The 22,526-nt window shown below is 42.4% G+C and overlaps 1 protein-coding gene across 6 annotated transcripts in view; it reads left to right on the forward strand.

Annotated features, from left to right (window-relative positions):
• Window positions 1-10,179: 10,179 nt before the first annotated feature.
• The window catches only part of LOC115134396 (muscleblind-like protein 2a), a 67,928-nt gene continuing 55,581 nt past the window's right edge, over window positions 10,180-22,526 (forward strand). For 2 of the 6 annotated variants that reach the window (XM_029668327.2, XM_029668352.2), the window contains exons 1-2: window positions 10,181-10,458; window positions 21,640-22,523. In XM_029668327.2, the coding sequence (XP_029524187.1) occupies window positions 22,350-22,523 (174 nt within the window). In that variant the 5' untranslated portion in view covers window positions 10,181-10,458; window positions 21,640-22,349. Of the gene's footprint in view, window positions 10,459-21,639; window positions 22,524-22,526 lie in introns of all 6 variants that reach the window. The other 4 variants (XM_029668361.2, XM_029668370.2, XM_029668308.2 and 1 more) reach the window with 3 other exon arrangements.

Raw genomic sequence — 22,526 nt, forward strand, 5'->3', positions numbered from 1 at the left:
CTGCCAGAGGACCGGACAACATGCCCTCCGATTTGACACACTGAACTCTGTCTGCAAAGTAATTGGTGAACCAGGCAAGGCAGTCATCCGAAAAGCCGAGGCTACTGAGTCTGCCGATAAGAATATGGTGATTGACAGAGTCGAAAGCCTTGGCAAGGTCGATGAAGACGGCTGCACAGTACTGTCTTTTATCGATGGCGGTTATGATGTCGTTTAGTACCTTGAGTGTGGCTGAGGTGCACCCGTGACCGGCTCGGAAACCAGATTGCATAGCGGAGAAGGTACGGTGGGATTCGAGATGGTCAGTGACCTGTTTGTTGACTTGGCTGTTTGTTGACGGGTCCAGGTTTTGCAGCTCTTTCAGAACATCTGCTATCTGGATTTGGGTAAAGGAGAACCTGGAGAGGCTTGGGCGAGGAGCTGCGGGGGGGCCGGAGCTGTTGGCCGAGGTAGGAGTAGCCAGGCGGAAGGCATGGTCAGCCGTTGAGAAATGCTTGTTGAAGTTTTCGATAATCATGGATTTGTCGGTGGTGACCGTGTTCCCTAGCCTCAGTGCAGTGGGCAGCTGGGAGGAGGTGCTCTTGTTCTCCATGGACTTCACAGTGTCCCAGAACTTTTTGGAGTTGGAGCTACAGGATGCAAACTTCTGCCTGAAGAAGCTGGCCTTAGCTTTCCTGACTGACTGCGTGTATTGGTTCCTGACTTCCCTGAACAGTTGCATATCGCGGGGACTGTTCGATGCTATTGCAGTCTGCCACAGGATGTTTTTGTGCTGGTCGAGGGCAGTCAGGTCTGGAGTGAACCAAGGGCTGTATCTGTTCTTAGTTCTGCATTTTTTGAATGGAGCATGCTTATCTAATATGGTGAGGAAGTTACTCTTAAAGAATGACCAGGCATCCTCAACTGACGGGATGAGGTCAATGTCCTTCCAGGATACCCGGGCCAGGTCGATTAGAAAGGCCTGCTCACAGAAGTGTTTTAGGGAGCGTTTGACAGTGATGAGGGTGGTCGTTTGACTGCGGCACCGTAGCGGATACAGGCAATGAGGCAGTGGTCGCTGAGATCCTGGTTGAAGACAGCGGAGGTGTATTTGGAGGGCCAGTTGGTCAGGATGACGTCTATGAGGGTGCCCTTGCTTACAGAGTTAGGGTTGTACCTGGTGGGTTCCTTGATGATTTGTGTGAGATTGAGGGCATCTAGCTTAGATTGTAGGACTGCTGGGGTGTTAAGCATATCCCAGTTTAGGTCACCTAACAGAACAAACTCAGAAGCTAGATGGGGGCAATCAATTCACAAATGGTGTCAGGGCACAGCTGGGAGCTGAGGGGGTCGGTAGCAGGCGGCAACAGTGAGAGACTTATTTCTGGAGAGTAATTTTCAGAATTAGTAGTTCGAACTGTTTGGGTATGGACCTGGAAAGTATGACATTACTTTGCAGGCTATCTCTGCAGTAGACTGTGACTCCTCCCCTTTGGCAGTTCTATCTTGACGGAAGATGTTATAGTTGGGTATGGAAATCTCTGAATTTTTGGTGGCCTTCCTGAGCCAGGATTCAGACACGGCAAGGACATCAGGGTTAGCAGAGTGTGCTAAGGCAGTGAGTAAAACAAACTTAGGGAGGAGGCTTCTAATGTTGACATGCATGAAACCAAGGCTTTTTCGATCACAGAAGTCAACAAATGAGGGTGCCTGGGGACATGCAGGGCCCGGGTTTGCCTCCACATCACCCGCGGAACAGAGAAGGAGTAGTATGAGGGTGCGGCTAAGGGCTATCAAAACTGGTCGCCTAGAGCGTTGGGGACAGAGAATAAGAGGAGCAGGTTTCTGGGCATGGTAGAATATATTCAGGGCATAATGCACAGACAGGGGTATGGTGGGGTGCGGGTACTGCGGAGGTAAGCAGTAACTCCCTGCTATAATACCATGAGGCCATTCACATACTTATTTCTTGTAACACACAATAGAAAAGTAGAGTATAGATGGGATTCATGAACACAAACATATGATTTTGTTGTGTTGTTATCCATGCTCATAGGCTGATACTTTGCAGTTGCATACCTGACATGCAATAACATATATATATATCAAATATTCAACCATTTAAGTGCTAACATAAATCTCTGGGGTTAAAGGTCAGGAGTGTATTTGTTAGTTTCCATTGTCGGACATTCTTCACTTTCCACTTGAGTAAAAGCACATGAGCCCCATTTTGAGTTTTTTAGAGGCGAATTCAGCACATTGTGTCAAAGTAATTTTTCCACTGCCATGAAATCCTTATCTGATAAGGTTTCTATGCACATTATTTGTGAAACCTTTTAACTTGTGACACACAGGTACGCACACACGTACACACAGGTACGCACACACGTACACACACGGGTACGCACACACGTACGCACACACACTGAATACACGCACACTCTTAGAAAGAAAGGTGTTATCTAGAACCTAAAAGGGTTATTTGGCTGTCCCCATAGGAGAACCCTTTGAATAACCCTTTTTGGTTCCAGGTAGATGAACCCTTTTGGTTAAAGGTAGAACCTTTTCCATATCGGGCTCTTACAAAGAACCCAAAAGGTTCCAACTGGAACGAAAAAGGGTTATCCTATGGGGACAGCTGAAGAACCCTTTTGGAACCCTTTTTCCTAAGAGTGCACACTTAGAAGTAACAGGCTGTGTATGTAAGGGTATGTAAGGGAGAGGTCACAGTCAGCAGAATCAAACTACATCTTACTCCAGTACCCTCAAACGCTAGCACTACTGTAAAAGACTTTGTGTACTGTGTACGTCCCAAATGGCACCCTTTTCCCTTTGTAGTGCACTACGTTTGACCAGGGCCCATAGGGTGCCATGCGAAAGTATTGCACTATAAAGGCAATATGGTGCCATTTGGGACACAGCCGCTGACTTGCTCTGTTTGCTAAGGAAATTCCAATGAGAAGCTGATAAATAACGAGGTCCCATTTGTGAATTAGGCTTACTTCAATGGCAGAGACGGTCACTTGCTGTGGTGCCTAATTATCTAAGATGTGCTTGATAACCGAATAGCGATGTATCGCCAATTAATCCAAACTGACAACAACATAACAAAGATAACTTTGACAAGATGCTCAGGACAATACAAGATGTCTGCCAAGCAATAGCGCAGGCCTGATAAGCAGCTTATGACTCTTTCTCAAAAGGATTTTTCTAATTTTGTTTACACAACAAATTAAGAGCAGACATTGTGTAAGACGTAAAATATCGTCATGGGACCCTCACATAGTTTCAATGGCATTACACTGGCACCATTTGCTACGTTGGTGTCAGAAGTGGGATTTGGTGGCCGTGTGGCCATCAGAGGGGCTTGTATATGGAGGACATGCTATAGGGAAATGTAGGGACATGCTCTCCTGAATGGAGGGGATAATGTAGCGATCCTTATCTAGGTTAGATAGTTGTGATCTCCCTCAAGTGGGTTAACCCTATTGGAACAGTTGGTAAGTTTTCTATCAGACCTGGGTTCGAAGACCCGCATGGGACATTATACTGTCGCCGTCGGCTACAATTCCATAACCTACTTAAATTGACGAATATTCAGTGTTTTGCCCATATAATTCATTCTATTTACTTAACCATAAAAAGCATGCCTTTACTATACAATTGTACAGAATGACCTTGACAATCCCTAAAGATGAGTCAATCTTCCCCCTTCATCTGTGCTAGGCTAGCATTCACACACATTTCACTATGCTGGCCCTTTGGCCTTGAGCACAGTGCATGCTAGCGCTAGCTGGCTCATTGTTCATTCACTCAATAGGCTAGGCATGGCGTGGGCATGACTCAGAGGAGCCAAATCCATGCCCTGCTCATTCCATGAATATTTTTGACATGGTCCTCCCTGACTTGTGCTACTTGCTGAGGGCAGAAGTGTTTGTGTAGCAGATGGATGCTAAATCCAGCTTTGGCAATATTACAAAATATCATAACAAGTGGGTGCTTCTGCAAAGCATTTGAGCATGAGGAATACGCTGACTTAAGGGAAGAGGAGCTACTCTATGAAGGTGACAGAGGTGTCCATTTTTAGTGAGGCCTTACGGGTCAAAACCTTACTGTGACTACAAGAACACACACATAAGTGTGTGTGTGTGTGTGTGTGTGTGTGTGTGTGTGTGTGTGTGTGTGTGTGTGTGTGTGTGTGTGTGTGTTTTTTGTGTTAAACCCATAGAGAGCTTAGGGGCTATGTCATAAACCCTAGAACGCAGCATCAGAATGCAGTTAAAATGGCAGCAATATTGGTCAGAGAGAAATCCAAACCTGAAGTCAAGTCTGAATGAATGACAGTATAGGCATAATCCTGATTTTACTTAGCAGGAAAATAAAAGTAAGGTATGTGATAGATCAGAAATTGTGTAATAGAATATTTGTCAACCTAAAATATTGCAATATAATTATAAATACAGTTTATACGTGTTTAATACAGATTTTCTGTATAAATAGCCTCTAAAATATATGTAAACAGACCATAAATGTCTACATTATTGTTTTCTTGTTGCATTTACAACTTGTTTAAATCCTATCATCAACTGAGTTCAGCCAGTGTTTGGCTGTGGATTGACTGCATTGTTTGTATGGAATGTTGGCATATTGGAAGTTAATTTGAAACATTTATGAAATAATTCCTCTTAAACTGGCTGGCTAGCTAGCTAACAACCATACAATGCAGATAAATCCTTAAAATTCATTATTTTACTCAATATCTTATCACAGCATTGGCAAACCATGGTTGACCAACCCCCTGACAAAAATGGCTGACTTTTATTACCATCATAACAAGGTTCTTTCCCATTTTAGTATTCTAATTCCTAATTATGTGGTTAAACCAAACAACCTGAGCTGTTTTCATCCTATTTGTAGAACTTTAGCACATGACTGGACAGTTTTTAATGATCTTACCACTTCGCACTTTTAAATTGATGTTCTTTTTATGATATTTTTACTGAATTAGTACGTACTGTCCTATATGTGAGAAAGCTCCAACAAAAAAAATCCAATGTATGTATTACTTAATAGCTGAGTGTGTGTGTGTGTGTGTGTGTGTGTGTGTGTGTGTGTGTGTGTGTGTGTGTGTGTGTGATTGTGTGTGATTGTGTTTGTGTGTAGGCTGTGTGTGTAAAATAAACATACTCAATGCAGAGAAATAGAATCTCAGTCAATAAACTGTACAGAAACTAAAACAATTATGAAAAAATAAAAGTGCTCTGATAACCAATATATTTTTAATAACTAATCAACACCTATAGTTTTGCAGAGAAGATGGGCAGTGATTTTTATTTTTTGATTTATCAATGTTGAGCTCAGTGTCGATTAACCACACTACATTACGAAATGATGAATATTAAATGACTTGCAAAAATCCTGAATAATCAATCCCAGTGGCACGGGAAGAGCTTCCTGTTTATTAAAATCTGTAGCCACAGTAACTAGCTTCATATTTTGTCCCGGGAGATTCACAGTTGTTTCCTAGGCAACAAGCGGACCCCTTGCCCTTCCCTGTGCTGCTGACGTTCATTTTGGACCATACCAAGTACAGCTATTGGTAGGATGATGGTGATATTTATCTAAACATAATTTATTTCAATTTGTTGGACAACAAATTCAATTGACATTAATAACTGTGAAAATTAGAATTACTGCAAAATTGAGTGCTAATACATGCAATACATAATAATACCACTACCCCGCTGTAGTCAAGTGCATCCTTCTTTCCCATTCTTTGGCCATCCCTGAACCAAAGATATTTATAAATAACCTAAGATAGTTCATATGTGTCGTTTACAGCGGGAGAAAATGAAGCATAGGGGGCAGAACAAGCAAGGATGTGGGAAAATCCAAGCACGAGCTGGCGTTGTAGCATGTATTTGCATATTGCCGTTAGGGAACGCCTCCTCTGTAAAGTGCGCGTGTGCAGAAACTCGATTCGACCTTGCACTCCTAAACAACGTAATTTAAAACGTTGGAAAAGCGTCAAGTCTATAAAACTTAGTGCACAGTGTTCGTAACAGAATATAGTTTTGGAAACAGAAAAATACATTGAGATCAGATATTGAATCGATGAGAAAATTAGAAGAACGTCAGACCAATTTCAGCTAGTTCCATCCGCTCCTACTGCCACAGGACTTCCTCTCACTACCATATTTGGTGGAGAGAAAACATTCTAAACGGATGCTTCAGCTTTATAGCCCCTGTGACGAGTCTGGTTTACCCCTTCTTGTCTGTGACTGAACTGCAAAAGAGCTTGTTGCTTGTGCAACACGATAGCCTTACTGTAAAGTAGTTAGTGGTGAGAAAACATAATTTCTGCCTTTACCGAGTTTCTATTTTTAATTTCCGACTAGAATGTTTGCAACTTGATATTCAATATTATTTTACCTTTCCTGGGAGTTCTGCGTGGGCCGATGAACGTCTCTTGACTGCGCGCGGTGACCAGTACAGCTGGATGCGACAGGTGAGCAGGTAGCCAGCTAGCATGGAATATCTAAATTCTCGCTAAATTCTTACTTGGGTCGTTACGATTTTGTTTAGTTACCTGTTAACTAGCCAGTTTGTTTACCTCGTCACATTGTGCTTGGCTTTGTGACTGTGGTTGCCAACATAGATAGATTGCTAGCTATGTTATTACCGGCGCGAGCTAACGTTAGTTCGTTTTTCCGCAGCAACTCCAACAAGAATGCTAGCTAACATTAGCTAGCTAGCATCTCGTAGGCTTTCAAAGTGAGTTGACAGATTAAAAAATATATATATATTACTTCAGTTAGCCAATGTTGTCAGCTAGCACTAAATTGCCCCTACGAGGTAGCTTCCAACTATTGGCTTGAACGGTTTCCTAAGTTTACGGCACTCGGAACATGTTATTGAGCTGTCAAAGCTTCAGGTGGCTGTCAGTGTCACTAATGTTATTTATGTTGTTGACTAGATAGTTGGTTTTGGCAAGCCAATGTTGCCATACCAAAGCCGCTGCAAACTAGCTAGTTACCTAAATTAAATTCCATGGCCACATCTTGGTCCAATTTAAAGAGAAAAGTGATCTGTTCATTACAAGGATAGGTTGAGCATCTCCTAGATGGCTCTTTCAGGTGCAAAATGACAGTGCGTTGCAGACATAATCAGCCTCAGTAACAGTACATACATAATTTTGTATGTTAAGTAAACATGATGTAGGTTATATAACTTTGACATATGTTATGACTTAGACATACAAAAACTCACTCACTCACCCAGTGTTCTTGTACCAGTGTGAGTGAAGGTCAATAGGCTATGCTTGTGTGTTAATGTGCCAAAGATGATTTGACGCTGATTGAGGATGATTTATTTAGTAAGGCTCAATAAACAGTTAGGCTATGCATGTGTGACTCATAATTGTTTTATTCCTTGTTCTGATGTTCATGTTTGCAGGGCAGAATACAGATTTCAGATGTCAAACTAATGCAATAGCCGAGGCCCGATATTACAAAAAAACGATTTATTTTTTAATCGGGTTAACAAATGTTATTTTGCTCAGTGTCCTGGAGAATTGCTAGGCAATGGACTTTAGAAATCTGTAATTAATGGTATAGCCTAGCCTTCAAATAACAGGTTATTGTGTGTCTTACAAAAAGAGATCCTGAAATGAATATGCATTGCAAAGAACTGTTGATGAGATTCACAGAGGATATATAGGTCTATCCGTGGATCTGTTTTGTCCATCTTAGGTATCCATGGAAACCCACTGCTGATTGAGACTTGAAGCTCTGCAACATAGCAGGGGCAAATGAACAATTCAACAAGATGGAGCCTCTTTGTATTGTCAGTCATCTGAACGATGTTACATAGCTGTATTCGGATGTAGTGTAAACCTATCTCATTTCACTCTATTCTATAGTGTTCTGTACATTTTATTCAGTCATGTATTCATTGGTCTTTAGAAAGTCCTTCATCCAGGAGGTTCAAAGTGAAACACAACTCTGCCTCTTGCTATTTAATTACAGCCAACAATAGGAAGGTAGCATCTCATCATTGAGCTTTCACTGGTTTCCATTATTTTCTTTATTAAAATCTTGGAAATAGAGAGATGCCACACCCTTTATTTTATGTGAACGATTGGTCTGCTTGCCTCTTTTAGCCATAGGCTATAAAAATCCAATTCAAATCAATGTTTGTCATATGCACAGGATGCAGTGTAAATGGTGCAATTAAATGCTTGCAAGCTTCCTCAACAGTGCAATTAAAAAATATATACTATTACTATATGAAAACAGGGTAAGAATTTAGCCTAACAATGTTTCCTTGCTAAAATGCACTATAAAGTTCATGAAATTCTCTTGGAAATTGCTTTAAAACAAGGGCAAAAAATGTTCCCTCAAATTCTAAAACTTCCTCCAATTTAAAAAAACTATGTTTTATCCCAAAACTATCTATGTATATCTTTTGTGTTGGTTGTTTTTGTTTCTTTAGCCTACTCATTGGAAAGGCACTTGTGGCGTTAATAGCCTGTTATTTAATATCACAGTTGGGCACAAGGGTGAACCAGGACAGAGGTTAGGGAGGGGATACCGTGGTGGGAAGGAAGTAGCCTGACTTGTTTGTCCGCAAGGCCTTTGTCTTACTGTTGGAAATTTATTTCTGCAACATTACCTTCTTTAAGGCTAGTATCCCATCGTTACAAAGTGATTTGGATTAGGTAGAATATTGGACATCGAATATTGGACCACTTGCTCCCCAGTAGGGTCCTAGGCTATGTTTTCCTGCAGTCATCTCCTCTCCACCTCTGTCTGAAGCACTTTCGAGTGTTGTCAAGCATAGCTGTATCGTGACAGTTTGCAAACTGTCACTTCCAGCCCCCTCCTTCTCTCAGCATAGGGATGATAGTAGAGATTCTATATCACTATTCGCTCAAACCAAACGGAAACAAACAGGCTGAAACTGGAGGGACCTACCTGAATATGTCCAATAAGAAACGCTTGTTTACATTTGTGTTTGCAAAACCTTTTGCTACGATGCGCACTAATGTATATGACCCTGTAAGTTGGGTCCCCTATTACGGTCTATGGGTGGGTCGCATGCAACGATGATGTTGGTGGATGGCGCTAATATAATTGTTTTTAGTCTGTCAACTGCTGAGGTAGGATACACAATTCACTTTGTTTAGGAGGATAGATTAACACCACACCACCGATTTGGGTGGTGGGAAAAAACACACAAAAAAACATCTGTTCCTCTTTTTTTAGAGCACTAAGTGTTATTGTCCGAGCTAGCCTTGAGGGTTATCAGGTTTATTTGGCGGTGGACTGGAAAGAGCATGTCTAGCCTCATCGATGTTGTTGATAAAGCACTCAGGCTACCACATAATCTTCAGTCCATGTATGGGAGTGGGAGCTCAACGCAGAGAGGGTGAGTGAGATAAAAAGAGTGAGAGTTGGATAGAGAAAGGGAGAGAATACAGCTGTTGTGTTGTATTGGAATCGAAAAATCATGAAGCCGGCCGGGGCTCTGACTCATCAGTTCTGTGCTGCTGCCGCTCCATCCACCAGGTCTCACGTGATACTAAATAGGCTGCCGTGTGTGTCGTCACCAGGGTGGGGTGGGGAGAAGAGGAGAGACAATGTTCTCTTTCCTGAGGGGATGCTGCAAAGCTTATGTCATGTTACAGTGCAGGTGGGGAGAGCTTATGCTCTACATCAGATCCTTTCACATCAGACGGGTGTAAAACAAAAAACAATACGCCCTGTCTCTCTTTTTAAAATTGACTACTACTTTATAAATAGGTTACATACATGTATTTAGCTTTATTATATCAACTTTGTGTTTTTGTTTTGCTTATAGTGATACAGAGGAGGATTTGCTCTTTTCATGTCGGTTGCCTTGTAGCCAGATGTGTCCTTCGTGCAATGCCCAAAAGGGGGATGGATGGCTTGCAACAGTTGAGCTGGCCATGAAATTGGGGAAATACCTTTAAGATCCAGCAGTGTCTGTGTCATTGGGTTGTTCTGCCTGCCTGCCAGTCAGTACCCTACGAGCCAACCAGAAAAGCGCTATGCCCTGATATCCCTTTTCCTATTGGGCTGAGCCCTGAGTGGGCGGACCTGGCTGGAGGCGGTTGGGCAGGCAGGCAGGAAGGGGCTGGCTGTGGGGGATGGCTGGAAGTGTTTCAGCCAGATAGTTGAGCAGACACTGCTCTGCTTCCTGTCTGCCTGCTCCGCTCCCCTCCGTGGCTGAGAGAGAAAGAGAAAAAAAAATCCCTGTCTAGGCATGGGACTCTGGCTGCTGCAGCACTCGGCAGCTCCTCGCAGGGAATGACAACAGTTCACGTGGTCATTAGCTCCAGACCTTGAAGCAGGGGAACTACTCCGAGGCATAGCAGCTGCACCTGGTGTGTCTATCTATGCTGTGGCTTAAAGAGAGAGGCACGACAGAGCTATTCGGGACTCAGCAAAAAACGAGGTGGGAAGAACGTCTCTCTGATCATTTTTTAAAATGTATTTTGCTGCAGTATCGTGCATACCATCCTGGGTGGGTAGGGAGGAAAGAAAGAAAGAGAGTGTGTCTGTGTGGGAGAGGGAGCTACAGAGGGAAAGAGGGGGAGCACAAATGCGTGAGAGTGAGGGGAACTCGCTGATATGGTCTAACAAGCACTTTGCGGGTTACTGCCGCTTGAGTTTCTCATGCTTGTATTGGGACTTGTTGATGACGAGGGGAACTACCACAGACAGACAGTGCCTCTCCCTTCCCTTCATGATGCAGACAAATTATGCAGGCTTCTGTCTCCATGAAGTTCAGAGCACGTGGACCTCCTAGAGAGAGAAAGAATTGCCCAATTTATTTGTAGTCTGCTTCATAGGCTGTTTCAAACTGTACTTTTATGCCAGGATATTGTTTGCCATATAAAAAGAGTTTCACTTTCAATGCAGTTAGTTCATAGGTGTAGCTAAAATATCTTTCTCTTGTACGGGAGGTGGACCTGAAACAGAGCCCGAGGGTTGGCTCCCTAATTATCCTTGCTTGGGCTTCTTACTATTTTAAGAAGGTCCCACGTATTTTATTATCACATAGGAGGTCCACAGCCACACTCCACAGTAAGCTCTTTATCCACTGCTCTGTAGTATGCTAGTATGGGAGGGAGCTGTACATGTTGACCGGTGCGGCCTGGAAACAAGCAGGAAAACACTAGAACGGTGTCTGTCTAACAGTTGGCAGTCACAGGGGGGCAGTGGAGGAGGAAGTGGGTGTTTTCTGAAATGGAAGACCGTTCAGCCCTTCCTGTTACAAAAATGAACAACAAAAAACAGTAACGTCACAGACTTGCAATGGCTCTTCATTACAAGGCCAGAGCTGCAAGCCCAAGCAACTCCCTCCCTAAATTGATTCACACGTGAGTTGTCGCTGCTGACACAGAAAGGTAATTAGCCATGCCATTTTAAAGGTTTGGGAGCTTTTAGGGATTTTTTTTTTTTTTTTAGCTTTCAGACCTTTTTAAAAATGAACAACAATCTACATTACCTTGAAAATGATCTCTTAATGTCCAAGCACTGGTTTTGTGTGTGTGCTGTGAAAAGAACGCTGAATCATTTGGCCCTCACGTTAGCATGGCTTTTCAGTGAAAGGATACATCTGCTTTAAAATGAACAGGCCACATTGGAAGTAATTTGAGAATTAGCCTGCTAGTTGGTCATGAGTCATAGCTTGACAGTTGAGTTGTTTTCTCTTCCAGAACTACCGAAAAGTCTAAATGCTAGCTAAATGCTCAATTTTAAAATACAGACAGGTTATTAGAGGATTATCTGAAGTTGGATGATATAATAGTTTCACAACATTTCTTCCTGAGTAACTTTTGTGTGAATGTACAGTTGTACCTACATCTTTTAGTACTCGAGTCAGGAAAGTTCATGACCGCCACATCAAATAGGTCTCCTGTCTGTTACAGGCTACATACACTTCAAATCCAGCCCTCTCATTGGCTATCCGATCTATACTGAGCTGTAGATGGCCTAATCAGTGCAGGGGATTGGTTAAATATCCTATAGGCCAGTTGCCTGTGTCAGTGGCATGAGTTGACTATTGCGGTCACCGAGTTTTAGTTAAGGCAATTAGGATATGAGGCGCACATTTGTGCTGACTTTGTTAAATGTTCTCTGCTTTGCCTCTTCCCAGTTCTCTGCTTAGCTTAGTCCTCTAACCTGTGCTGAGCTAGGTGTCACTCATTTCCCCTTACGCTAATAACATTTGATAATTTGAAGCTCCAGGAGCTGTAGCTAATGCCACAATCAATTTGCAGGATGGCATACTTTAATTTCCACCCATTTTATCCTAGCCTAATATTTTAATAGCAGGCCTATGAGTTGAGCTTTGAAAATATGCATTGGTAAGACATTTGTGTAGACTTGCAGGAAATTGTGGTATACAAGTTAAGCTTATTTAAATACGTCCCCTTGTGATGTGAATGCACTTTTAATTTGTGAGTTTAACGAGATCTTTTTAAGAGAAATCTGCAGAACAAAAAAAAAGAGCCTAGGCTATATTTTTATGTTGGAATTTTCAGCAAATGGATTGCACGATACGGCAGTTGACCATATGGAAATTCAGAACAAAATACTGTCATCATATATGCTCTTTAGAACCATTATTATTAGGATTTTTTTTTTTTAACTAGCCTGATCAGAAAAAAACAGCACTATTACTCTTGTTTTTCCACAACCAATCGATGGACATTTTTACTTTCATTACACTGAAGCACACTCGCACTCTTTGCTGCCGTGGAAAATGTGGCCTACTTGTGTTCCTCTTGGCCATATGCAAATATATGGTGGATTGCCATGTCTGCATTGTAATCAATTCAAAAGAGCAGGTATTAATTTGCTTGGTTGTTATAGACCTGCTGTTTAACACCTAGCTGGTGCTTTAATAAGATCGTCTGTATTCTGGAAAACGATGTAAAGTGTATACTTGGCCTTCCTCTCAGGTTGACAACATCCAGGGGAGGCGAACACAGCTGATAGGATGGTGGTATTCAGAGGTCAAGCTAATGACTTTCACTTGAGAGAACCCTGCACTGGCCTGCTCTCATTCAAATTTGGAGATGACCAAGATAATGCTTGGCCAGCTGGCCTTAGTAACTGTAATCCATCAAGGTCTTGTCGTAACATGGAGCGTTCCCCAGTCCCCACAAATCTTTTGCCTGCTCTTAGGTCTCCTTTCCTGGCTGGTTAGGCTAGCTGCTCTTTGGGAAAACATTGCATTTTTACTGGATGACATGGCTTTGCCTGCCTCTATTCAGGCAACAGAGTGATTAACTACAGTTTTTAAAGGTTGCCTGTCATTTCAGTGTACCAAGTGGGATATTTTTTTTGTTTTGTTGCATATGTCATTTTTTATTTTGTAGTGGAAAGCCCCCCCAAAAAAGCTTGACTGTTGAGCACTGCACACATCAATCTGTCCTGAAAGCACCAAGAGAGAGCTGGGCGGGGGCATACAGGACTAATCTGTGCAGGTCACAACAAGGGTGTCGCATGGCCCTACCTATCTGCACACCATCTGTCCCTCCACTCGTCCTCATCAGCACTCTTTCCTGGAGGTGTGTCTGCTAGGCTAGCCTCAATGTATTCATACCCCTTGAATTATTCCACATTTTGTTGTGTTAGCCTGAATTCAAAATTGATTCAATATTTGTTTTTGTCTTTCACCCCATAATGACAGTAAAAACATGTTTTTAGAAATGTTCGCACATTTATTGAAAATTAAATTCATAAATATCTAATTACAGCATTACTTTAGTGCCTTGTTGCAAACAGGTTGTTATTATTCTGTCCAGGCTTCCTTCTTTTCACCCTGCCATTTAGGTTAGTTTTGTGGAGTAGCTAAAATGTTGTTGCTCCATCCTCATTTTCCTCCTATCACAGCCATTAAACTCTGTTTTAAAGTCACCATTACATTAGCCTCATGATTAAATCCTGAGCGGTTTCCTTCCTCTCTGGCCACTGAGTTAGGAAGGATGCCTCTATCTTTGTAGTGAATGTATTGATACACCATCAAATTATAATTAATAACTTCACCATGCTCAAAAGGGATATTCAATGTCTGCTTTTACATTTTTTCTTTACACATCTGCCAATGGGTGTTCTTCTTTGCAGGCTTTATCACATCCAGCCGGGATTGGGAGTCCCATAGGGCGGCGCACAATTTGGCCCAGCGTCGTCATGGTTTGGCCGGGGTAGGCCGTTATTGTAAATAAGAATTTTGTCTTAACTGACTTGCCTAGTTAAATGAAGGTTACATTTGCAAGTCATTCGAAAACCTGGGTCTTTGCGGTTGAATCTGTTTGAAATGCACTGCTCAACTGAGTGACCTTACAATTATCTGTATGTGTGGGGTACAGAGATGAGGTATTCATAAAAAAATAATTGTAAACTCTATTATTGCAGACAGTGAGTCCATGCAATGTTAAGCTAATGTTTACTCCTGAACTTATTTAGGCTTTCCATAACATATTGACTCAAGACATTTCAACTTTTCATTTGAATTCATTCGTAAACATTTTGAAAAAACAAATTCCACTTTGACATTATGGGGTGTGTGTGTCAAAATGTTCATATTTTTTAAAATTCAGGCTGAAAAAGTCTAGGGCTGTGAATTTTCTGAAAGCACTGAATATGTAGCCTATATATACTGTACATGGGCTAGCTTAGGCCAGGCTACAGTACAAACACGGGTTCAGTAATATGCTAGGGCGAAGCTATATCGTATGAGCTCTCTGGCGCTCAAGTAACCTGATTTTTCAGGCCATTCTTCATGATATGTAGGCTACCAGGTATCTTAGCTGTGTTCTTTTGTATTTTCTGAACCAGGAAGGAAGAGTGTTAGAGTAGGCCAATAAGATGTTACACTGGTAATCTGATATTGTAAATGCCTTTCTGCTTTTCTTATCTATCTCACCCTGATATGGGGTCATAACACAATTGAAAGAAGACACTGTGTTGCAATTTTGTTTGAATGTTTTAGCAAAATTCCATTACAATAAAAGCTTGAGAGCATTTTGCAACTTTGGCCCAGCTTATGCTGTAACCCAGACAGTTATTCAAATAACACATCGATTTGTGGGGATTGCTGATGCCGGGAAATTGAGAAATACTTGGCTTCTGTATGATGATGATGATTCAGCCTGTCATGATTTAGGAGCAAAATAATTTTTCTGAGCCAATTAAACGTAGAAAAAAAATATATAAACAATTGGTGATTAAATGCAGTAATGCATTACACAATCCCAACTTTTTAAGCATTATTCGGGAAAATGCTAAACTGACCCAAGATCAGCATCATGGGGCAAATTCACCCTGCACCGTATTCACCCTGCACTTTACTATTTATATTTTTGACAACTTTTACTTCACCCCATTCCTAAAGAAAAGAATGTACTTTTTACTCCATACATTTTCCCTGACTACCAAAAGTACTCATTACATTTTGAATGCTCCTTAGCAGGACAGGAAATTGTCAATTTCATCCACTTATCAAGAGAACATCCCTGGTCATCCCTACTGCCTCTGCTGTAGCTGACTCACTAAACACAGATGCTTCGTTTTGTAAATGGTATCTGAGTGTTCCCATGGCTATGCATGAATTAAAAACACAAGAAAATGTCTCTACATCCAGTAGGAAGGAATTTAAAGGTAATTTCATGGGCCAATGCTAACTAGTGTTAGCATAATGTATGGTACTGTATCTACTAGCATTCTAGCAGGTACCATAGACTAGTTAGCAACTTCCTTCAAACTGCAGAGACATACAAATGGTATCCGCAAGTACATCTTACTCTTGGGAAGTAGATAAAGGGCTCCATTGCCAAAATCCTGAATTTCCCTTTTAGGCCTATTTAATTTTGAATTATACGGTGGCCTAGTATAGTATATTACAATGTAACACATACATTTGGCTCTGTACCAACCAGTAAAACAAACCCAAGTGAGGCAAAGTCATTTCGCTGCCAGGAACCGTATCCTTTAACTGTCTTGCACCCCTAATAAAATGAGACCATCTGGGGTTTTTTTTTGTGGGGGGGTTTCGGCCGATTCTAAAAATAAAAAGGTATTAATAGTGAAAGGTCACATCTGACATGGCTCTTACCTGGTTCTTTCATAGCGACTCACTTGTCCCTGGGGAGATGCTGTGGAATTAAATCCTGCCTTTGAGACTGCAGGCTTGGTGTCAGAGAGAGAATGCATCTCATTTCATATTTGCAGTGTGGTTCTAAAGTGGGCCAATTTCCAAGATAACAGGATGGTGTTTTACCACACACACTAGGGTTGGGCTGATATGTAACCCGATTCAGGAAACTAGGCATATGTCTCAAGTCACGACTTCACAGGAGAGCCATTTTAACATTATTTTTTAATTTTTTTAATCGAAACGTGTTTTTTGGCCGTATATGCCTTCCCCGAACATGTGAACTTTCATGCGCCTTTAATAACAAACTTTTATGCCATCTGTAAATACGAATAAAGTTTTTAAATTAAGAGCCTGATTGGTTTGGCCAAAGAAAAAGTCAGGAACCTTCCCGCTAGCCATGATTGACGGAGATGAGTGGGCCGAGAGATGAGTTTCAGATTGTTCTGCGGTGTAGCATCTTGCATATAAAATGAGTTTTTTCTAAAGATATAACTTTAGCGATATAGAACTGCAAATATGTTGCTACTGCTCTCTGTAATACTGCTGCCCTGAATTTATCAGGTTGAAATATCAAAACAAACTCTGAACCAATTATATAATTTGGAGACCGGTTAAAGCATTAAACATTTATGGAAATTTAGCTAGCTAGCTTGCAGTTTCTAGCTAATTTGTCCTGGGATATAATCAACCAATCAAATGTATTTATAAATCCCTTCTTACATCAGCTGATGTCACAAAGTGCTGTATAGAAATCCAGCCTAAAACCCCAAACAGCAAGCAATTGCAGGTGTAGAAGCACGGTGGCTAGGAAAAACTCCCTGGAAAGGCCAAAACCTAGGAAGGAACCTAGAGAGGAACCAGGCTATGAGGGGTGGCCAGTCCTCTTCTGGCTGTGCCGGGTGGAGATTATAACAGAACGTGGCCAAGATGTTCATAGATGACCAGCAGGGTCAAATAATAATCACAGTGGTTGTCGAGGGTGCAACAGGTCAGCACCTCCGGTGTCAGTTGGCTTTTCATAGCCGATCATTCAGAGTATCTCTACCGCTCCTGCCGTCTCTAGAGACTTGAAAACAGCAGGTCTGGGACAGGTAGCACGTCCGGTGAACAGGTCAGGGTTCCATAGCTGCAGGCAGAACAGTTGAAACTGGAGCAGCAGCACGGCCAGGTGGACTGGGGACAGCAAGAAGTCATCAGGCCAGATGGTCAGATGGCTCAGGTCCTCCGAGAAAGAGAGAGAATTAGAGAGTACATACTTGAATTCACACAGGACACCGGATAAGACAGGAGAAATACTCCAGATATAACAAACTGACCCTAGCCCCCCCCGACACAAACTGCTGCAGCATAAATACTGGAGGATGAGACTGGAGGGGTCAAGAGACACTGTGGCCGCATCCGATGTTACCCCCGGACAGGGCCAAATAGGCAGGATATAACCCCACCCACTTTGCCAAAGCACAGCCCCCACACCACTAGAGGGATATCTTCAACCACCAACTTACCATCCTGAGACCAGGCCGCGTATAGCCCACAAAGATCTCTGCCACGGCAGAACCCAGGAGGGGGGGGGGGGGCGCCAACCCGGACAGGAAGATCACGTCAGTGACTCAACCCACTCAAGTGACGCACCCCTAATAGGGACGGCATGGAAGAGCACCAGTAAGCCAGTGACTCAGCCCCTGTAATGGGGTTAGATGCAGAGTATCCCAGTGGAGAAAGGGGAACCGGCCAGGCAGAGACAGCAAGGGTGGTTTGTTGCTCCAGTGCCTTTCCGTTCACCTTCACACTCCTGAGTCAGACTACACTCAATCATAGGACCTACTGAAGAGATGAGTCTTCAATAAAGACTTAAAGGTTGAGACCGAGTCTGTCTCTCTCACATGGGTAGGCAGACCATTCCATTAAAATGGAGCTCTAAACGTTGAGTTGTTATTTTACCTGAAATGCACAAGGTCCTCAACTCCGACAATTAATCCACACACAACAAAATAGTTTCTAGTCATCTCTCCTCCTTCCAGGATTTTTCTTCTTTATATAGCGATTGGCAACTAACTTTCAAAATAAGGTGAATTACCACTACCGACCTTAGTTCATCTTTCAATCACCCATGTGGGTATCTGCTTCTATAAACCAATGAGGAGATGAGAGAGGCAGGACTTGGACTCATTCAGTGTCACAAATAGAACTGACTTCTATTTTATTGATTGGAAGCGTTGGCGCTCGTTGACGTTGGTTGGCGGGTGCAATGATTGAATAACATGTATGTGTCAATTAGTTTTGCAATGCTTGTGTGGTCAAGCATGTAATTTTCATCCATATCGAGTGAAAAGTTTAGTAATTACAGCACTTTTTGTACATTATCTCCCCATTTTTAAGGTGATTAAAAGTATTGGGATAAATTCATCTGTGTGTATTAAAGTAGTAAAAGTGTAGTATTTGGCCCCATGTTCCTAGCACGCAATGACTACATCAAGCTTGTGACTCTACCAATTGGTTGGATGCGTTTGCTGTTTGTTTTGGTTGTTATAGATTTATTTTCTGTCTAATAGAAATTAATGGTAAATATTGGAGTCCCCTTTAGTGTAAGTAAGAATAGAATATGTTTCTAAACTAGATGAGAAAGTAACAGATGCACAAATATCATACCCCATGCATTTTTTGTGGGGGTGCGATATTTGTGTCTGACTTAATCGTGACTAAATCGTGAATAATGATTATCTGTAATCATGGTAGCATCCACATTAATGTAGAAGTGTTTAGAAACGACAAAATGACACATCATTTGCCATTCATTTGTAAATATTATTTCACGAGAAATGTGACTATAATATTGTAAATTAGCCTGTAAAGTATGCCTATATTTTGGTTTTCAGGTCCAGAAATGGAGCATCATGGCTGATGATGGGTTAGGCCTACTTTAACTTGGCACCAGCAGCTTGTTGCATGGTTATAGTCATAGATATGGAAATGCGATGTTTTTTCTTAATTGTTTTTATTCTAACTTTATATTGAAGCAGACCTGAATGTGACAACTGCCCATGATATCGAACCAAGCGATCAAAGATAGAGCCCCTATCTTACGGTAGGCTGCTGCCATGGCTTTTACTGTCTGGACTTGCTTTCTTTCATGACCACTAAAGCTACTTCCCCAAAGTTTTGACTATGATTTGCACATAGGTCTATTTGTTTGTATGGAGTCTGACCAATGTCTCTTGTTCATTGTGGAGTGCAGTGTGCTCACTATGCTAGTGTTGTTGTACTTATTTTGCCCTATGCCTTTTGAATGGAGGGATCTGTGGTATATGAAACAGTGAAGGGAATTTTAAACAGCAGCTGCAGGTTTTTACAACCCTCCCTCGTTCGCCTGCCCCACCCCCACCCCCCTCTCCTAGTTATCACCAGAAAATATTTCCAGATGGGGGTAACAGGCTCCCTGCGCGGTAGTTGGTTTGTAATGGGTTCAAAAAGCAAGCTAAAGGATAGACTATGTCCATTTTTTTTTGATCTAGCGAGTCCCCCCCCCCCCCCCACACAACCCCAGTAGACGGAGGACAGTGCCTGAAAACAGATGCAGAGCCGCGAGACCTATATTCTCTCTCTATGAATTGAAAATCCACTGGTCACATCGATGATCCGCCGTCTAATTTGACTGGTCCTGTCTGGTGGGTGTTGAGGCGCTCTAGGTACCCGGGCAGTGGCGTAATCGTGTCTGGCACATGCATCTGTCTTGGTCTCTCTCGCTCTGCCTGTTGGATGGCTTCCCGGAATAATGCTGCGCTGCATGTTTTCTATTAGCTGGCGGCTCTCGTCACGGCATTACTCGACAGGGTGGATGGACCCCGGGGCTTTAACCCTCCTGTCCCGCACTGGCTTAGTTTACTGCACTCTTGCTGTCTCATTGCACAGGGGTCGTTGCCATTCTCTGCTCTGCTTTGTATTCAACACGCTTGGGGGCTGCGCCGGGCGAGTTGGCACACAATGACGTAAAGTAATGATTGGGAACTCAGACCAAGTGGCAGCTGAATAACCTCGCAACCGCCCTCTGTTGGCTTACACGACACTTCAAGCCAGCCTCCTCTTACCTAGCCCCACACACAAACAAGGGCACACACACACACACACACACACACACACACACACACACACACACACGCCACTAAAACAGGGCGCCAGACGTCTCTATATCGATGCGTTTTTGACAGTCATATTATTCTCCTGGTTATTATGTGGCTAAACACTGCTATCCCATTTCTCAATGTTTGGCTTAGGCCCTACATTTCTAGGGCACAAACTTCAGTTTTGGGGGTAAAGTCCAGTGGTGTAAAGTACTACTTAAGTATATATATATTTTTTTTAGGTATCTGCTTTACTTTACTATTTATATTTTTTACTACTTTTTCTTTATCTTCACTACATTTCAAAAGAAAACATTTTCCCTGACATCCAAAAGTACTCATGCTTCGCAGGACAGGAAAGAGTTCCAATTCACTCACTAAATAAATGATGTCTGTGTTTAACTTCTGATACTTAGCGATATTTTTGCAATTAGCTTTACTTTTGATACTTAAGTATATTTAAAACCAAATACTTTAAGACTTTTACTCAAGCAGTATTTTTCTGGGTGACTTTTACTTGAGTCATTTTCTACAAGGTAACTTTTACTCAAGTATCACAATTGTGTACTTTTTCCACCGCTGGTAAAGTCTGCTAGAGCACTAAGAACTGGGGTTAAAGTTAGAACAGGACAGAATAGGCCATGACATTGAGATAAGAACATTTTCCTTCTAGCTTAAGCTGGTTTCGATTTGGAGGGCTTGACGCAATTCCTGATAATGGATTAGAATGATATTGTTTCCACCGAAACAAACGTGATTATAATCTTGTTATTGCATCGATACCAGGGTTTTTTTATAGCTCAAAAAGGGGCTTAGGTGGTGGGCATGTCAGGGGGCGTGGGAATGAGCGTGATCTGCCTGTCTGCCAAGAAGTTCCTCATCTTGGCGTGTATAGTAATGTTGGCTTTTTTAAGCAAATTTTCTGCAGTTCTACAAATTTCTCCAAATTTGTCTGACGATTTTTAAAGCTAGTTTCCTGCAATTCTATGCATTTTACCATGGCTAATGCTGTGTTGTTTTGCTTGCGTCTAATAACAAAATGTATAATATTGCTAAATTTATTGAATTTTTTTCTCATTTCTACATAGCCTACTTAGTATGGTTTAGTCGTTCAAGTTTACACTGACAGTGTTTTTCCATCCCAAAAATGTCATGAAATAAAACATTGTTTAGCGGCCCACCCAAGTATCACAATGGTTTTGGGGAAATAATGCTGTCCCCAGCAATACGTTTCCAGTTTATTTTATGAAGCGTTTTTAGCTTTAAATAAAAAAAATGCTTCAGGCAGTTGTGTAGCTACTCTCTCCAAAAAAACCTAACTCTCTCTCTCTCTCTCTCTCACAAACAGATCGTCGACAGAAAGTGCCTTCGTCATTCTTACTTGAGCTGCCTGCCTGCACGTCTCCTCCACCGAGCCTGCAACATTCCCTCCCTTCGCTGTGACAGAAGATAGCTCAACCTCAGCCCCTGCCCTACCAACTCATCTTTTTCAGGCTCCGTCGCTGCACTAGAGAAACCCAAGCAGACCGATTTAACTGCAGAGGTTGGGGGAACTGTCTGGCCACTCTGCCAAAACACAGAGTGCTGACTGACTCAATCGGGCAAGTTTAGTCAATACCCAACCCAACGTCTACACCCACTTAATATTCTCGCCCAAGCAGTGCCATCACCCTCGAAATAGCACCAGTTTCAATCCTCTTCCCCCGCTACCCCTTCCTTCCCACTACCACCACATTCAGACGGTCCGTCAGTCCAGCCTGCCTCTGAGCATGCCCCCGTTGCCCTGTCAGTGGCCTGCACCTGGGACTAACTGATTGACGAGCGACGTCTCTTGATTGGCAGCTTCTCTGATAGCCACCATCTCCCAAGCAGGGACAACATCTGGGTTGCAAATCCACCAGCTCTGCTGCTCTGAAGTCCGCAAGGGCAAACGACTTTCATTGATCCACACCTTTTTTTTTTGCTACACTTTTAGTTGTTTTTCTAGCACACTGAAGAGCCATTAGAGTATAGCCTCTCCTTAAACAAGTGGCTAGCTTTACCCCACCCAGCATTGCTATGGCTTTAAATATTGCTTCGATGCGAGACACAAAATGGCTGACGCTGGAGGTGTGCCGGCAGTTCCAGAGGGGGACATGTTCGCGGAGTGATGAGGAATGCAAATTTGCGCACCCACCCAAAAGCTGCCAGGTGGAGAACGGAAGGGTGATTGCCTGCTTTGACTCACTAAAGGTA

Source organism: Oncorhynchus nerka, linkage group LG2 (assembly GCF_034236695.1).
Source record: "Oncorhynchus nerka isolate Pitt River linkage group LG2, Oner_Uvic_2.0, whole genome shotgun sequence".
Lineage (NCBI taxonomy): Eukaryota > Metazoa > Chordata > Actinopteri > Salmoniformes > Salmonidae > Oncorhynchus > Oncorhynchus nerka.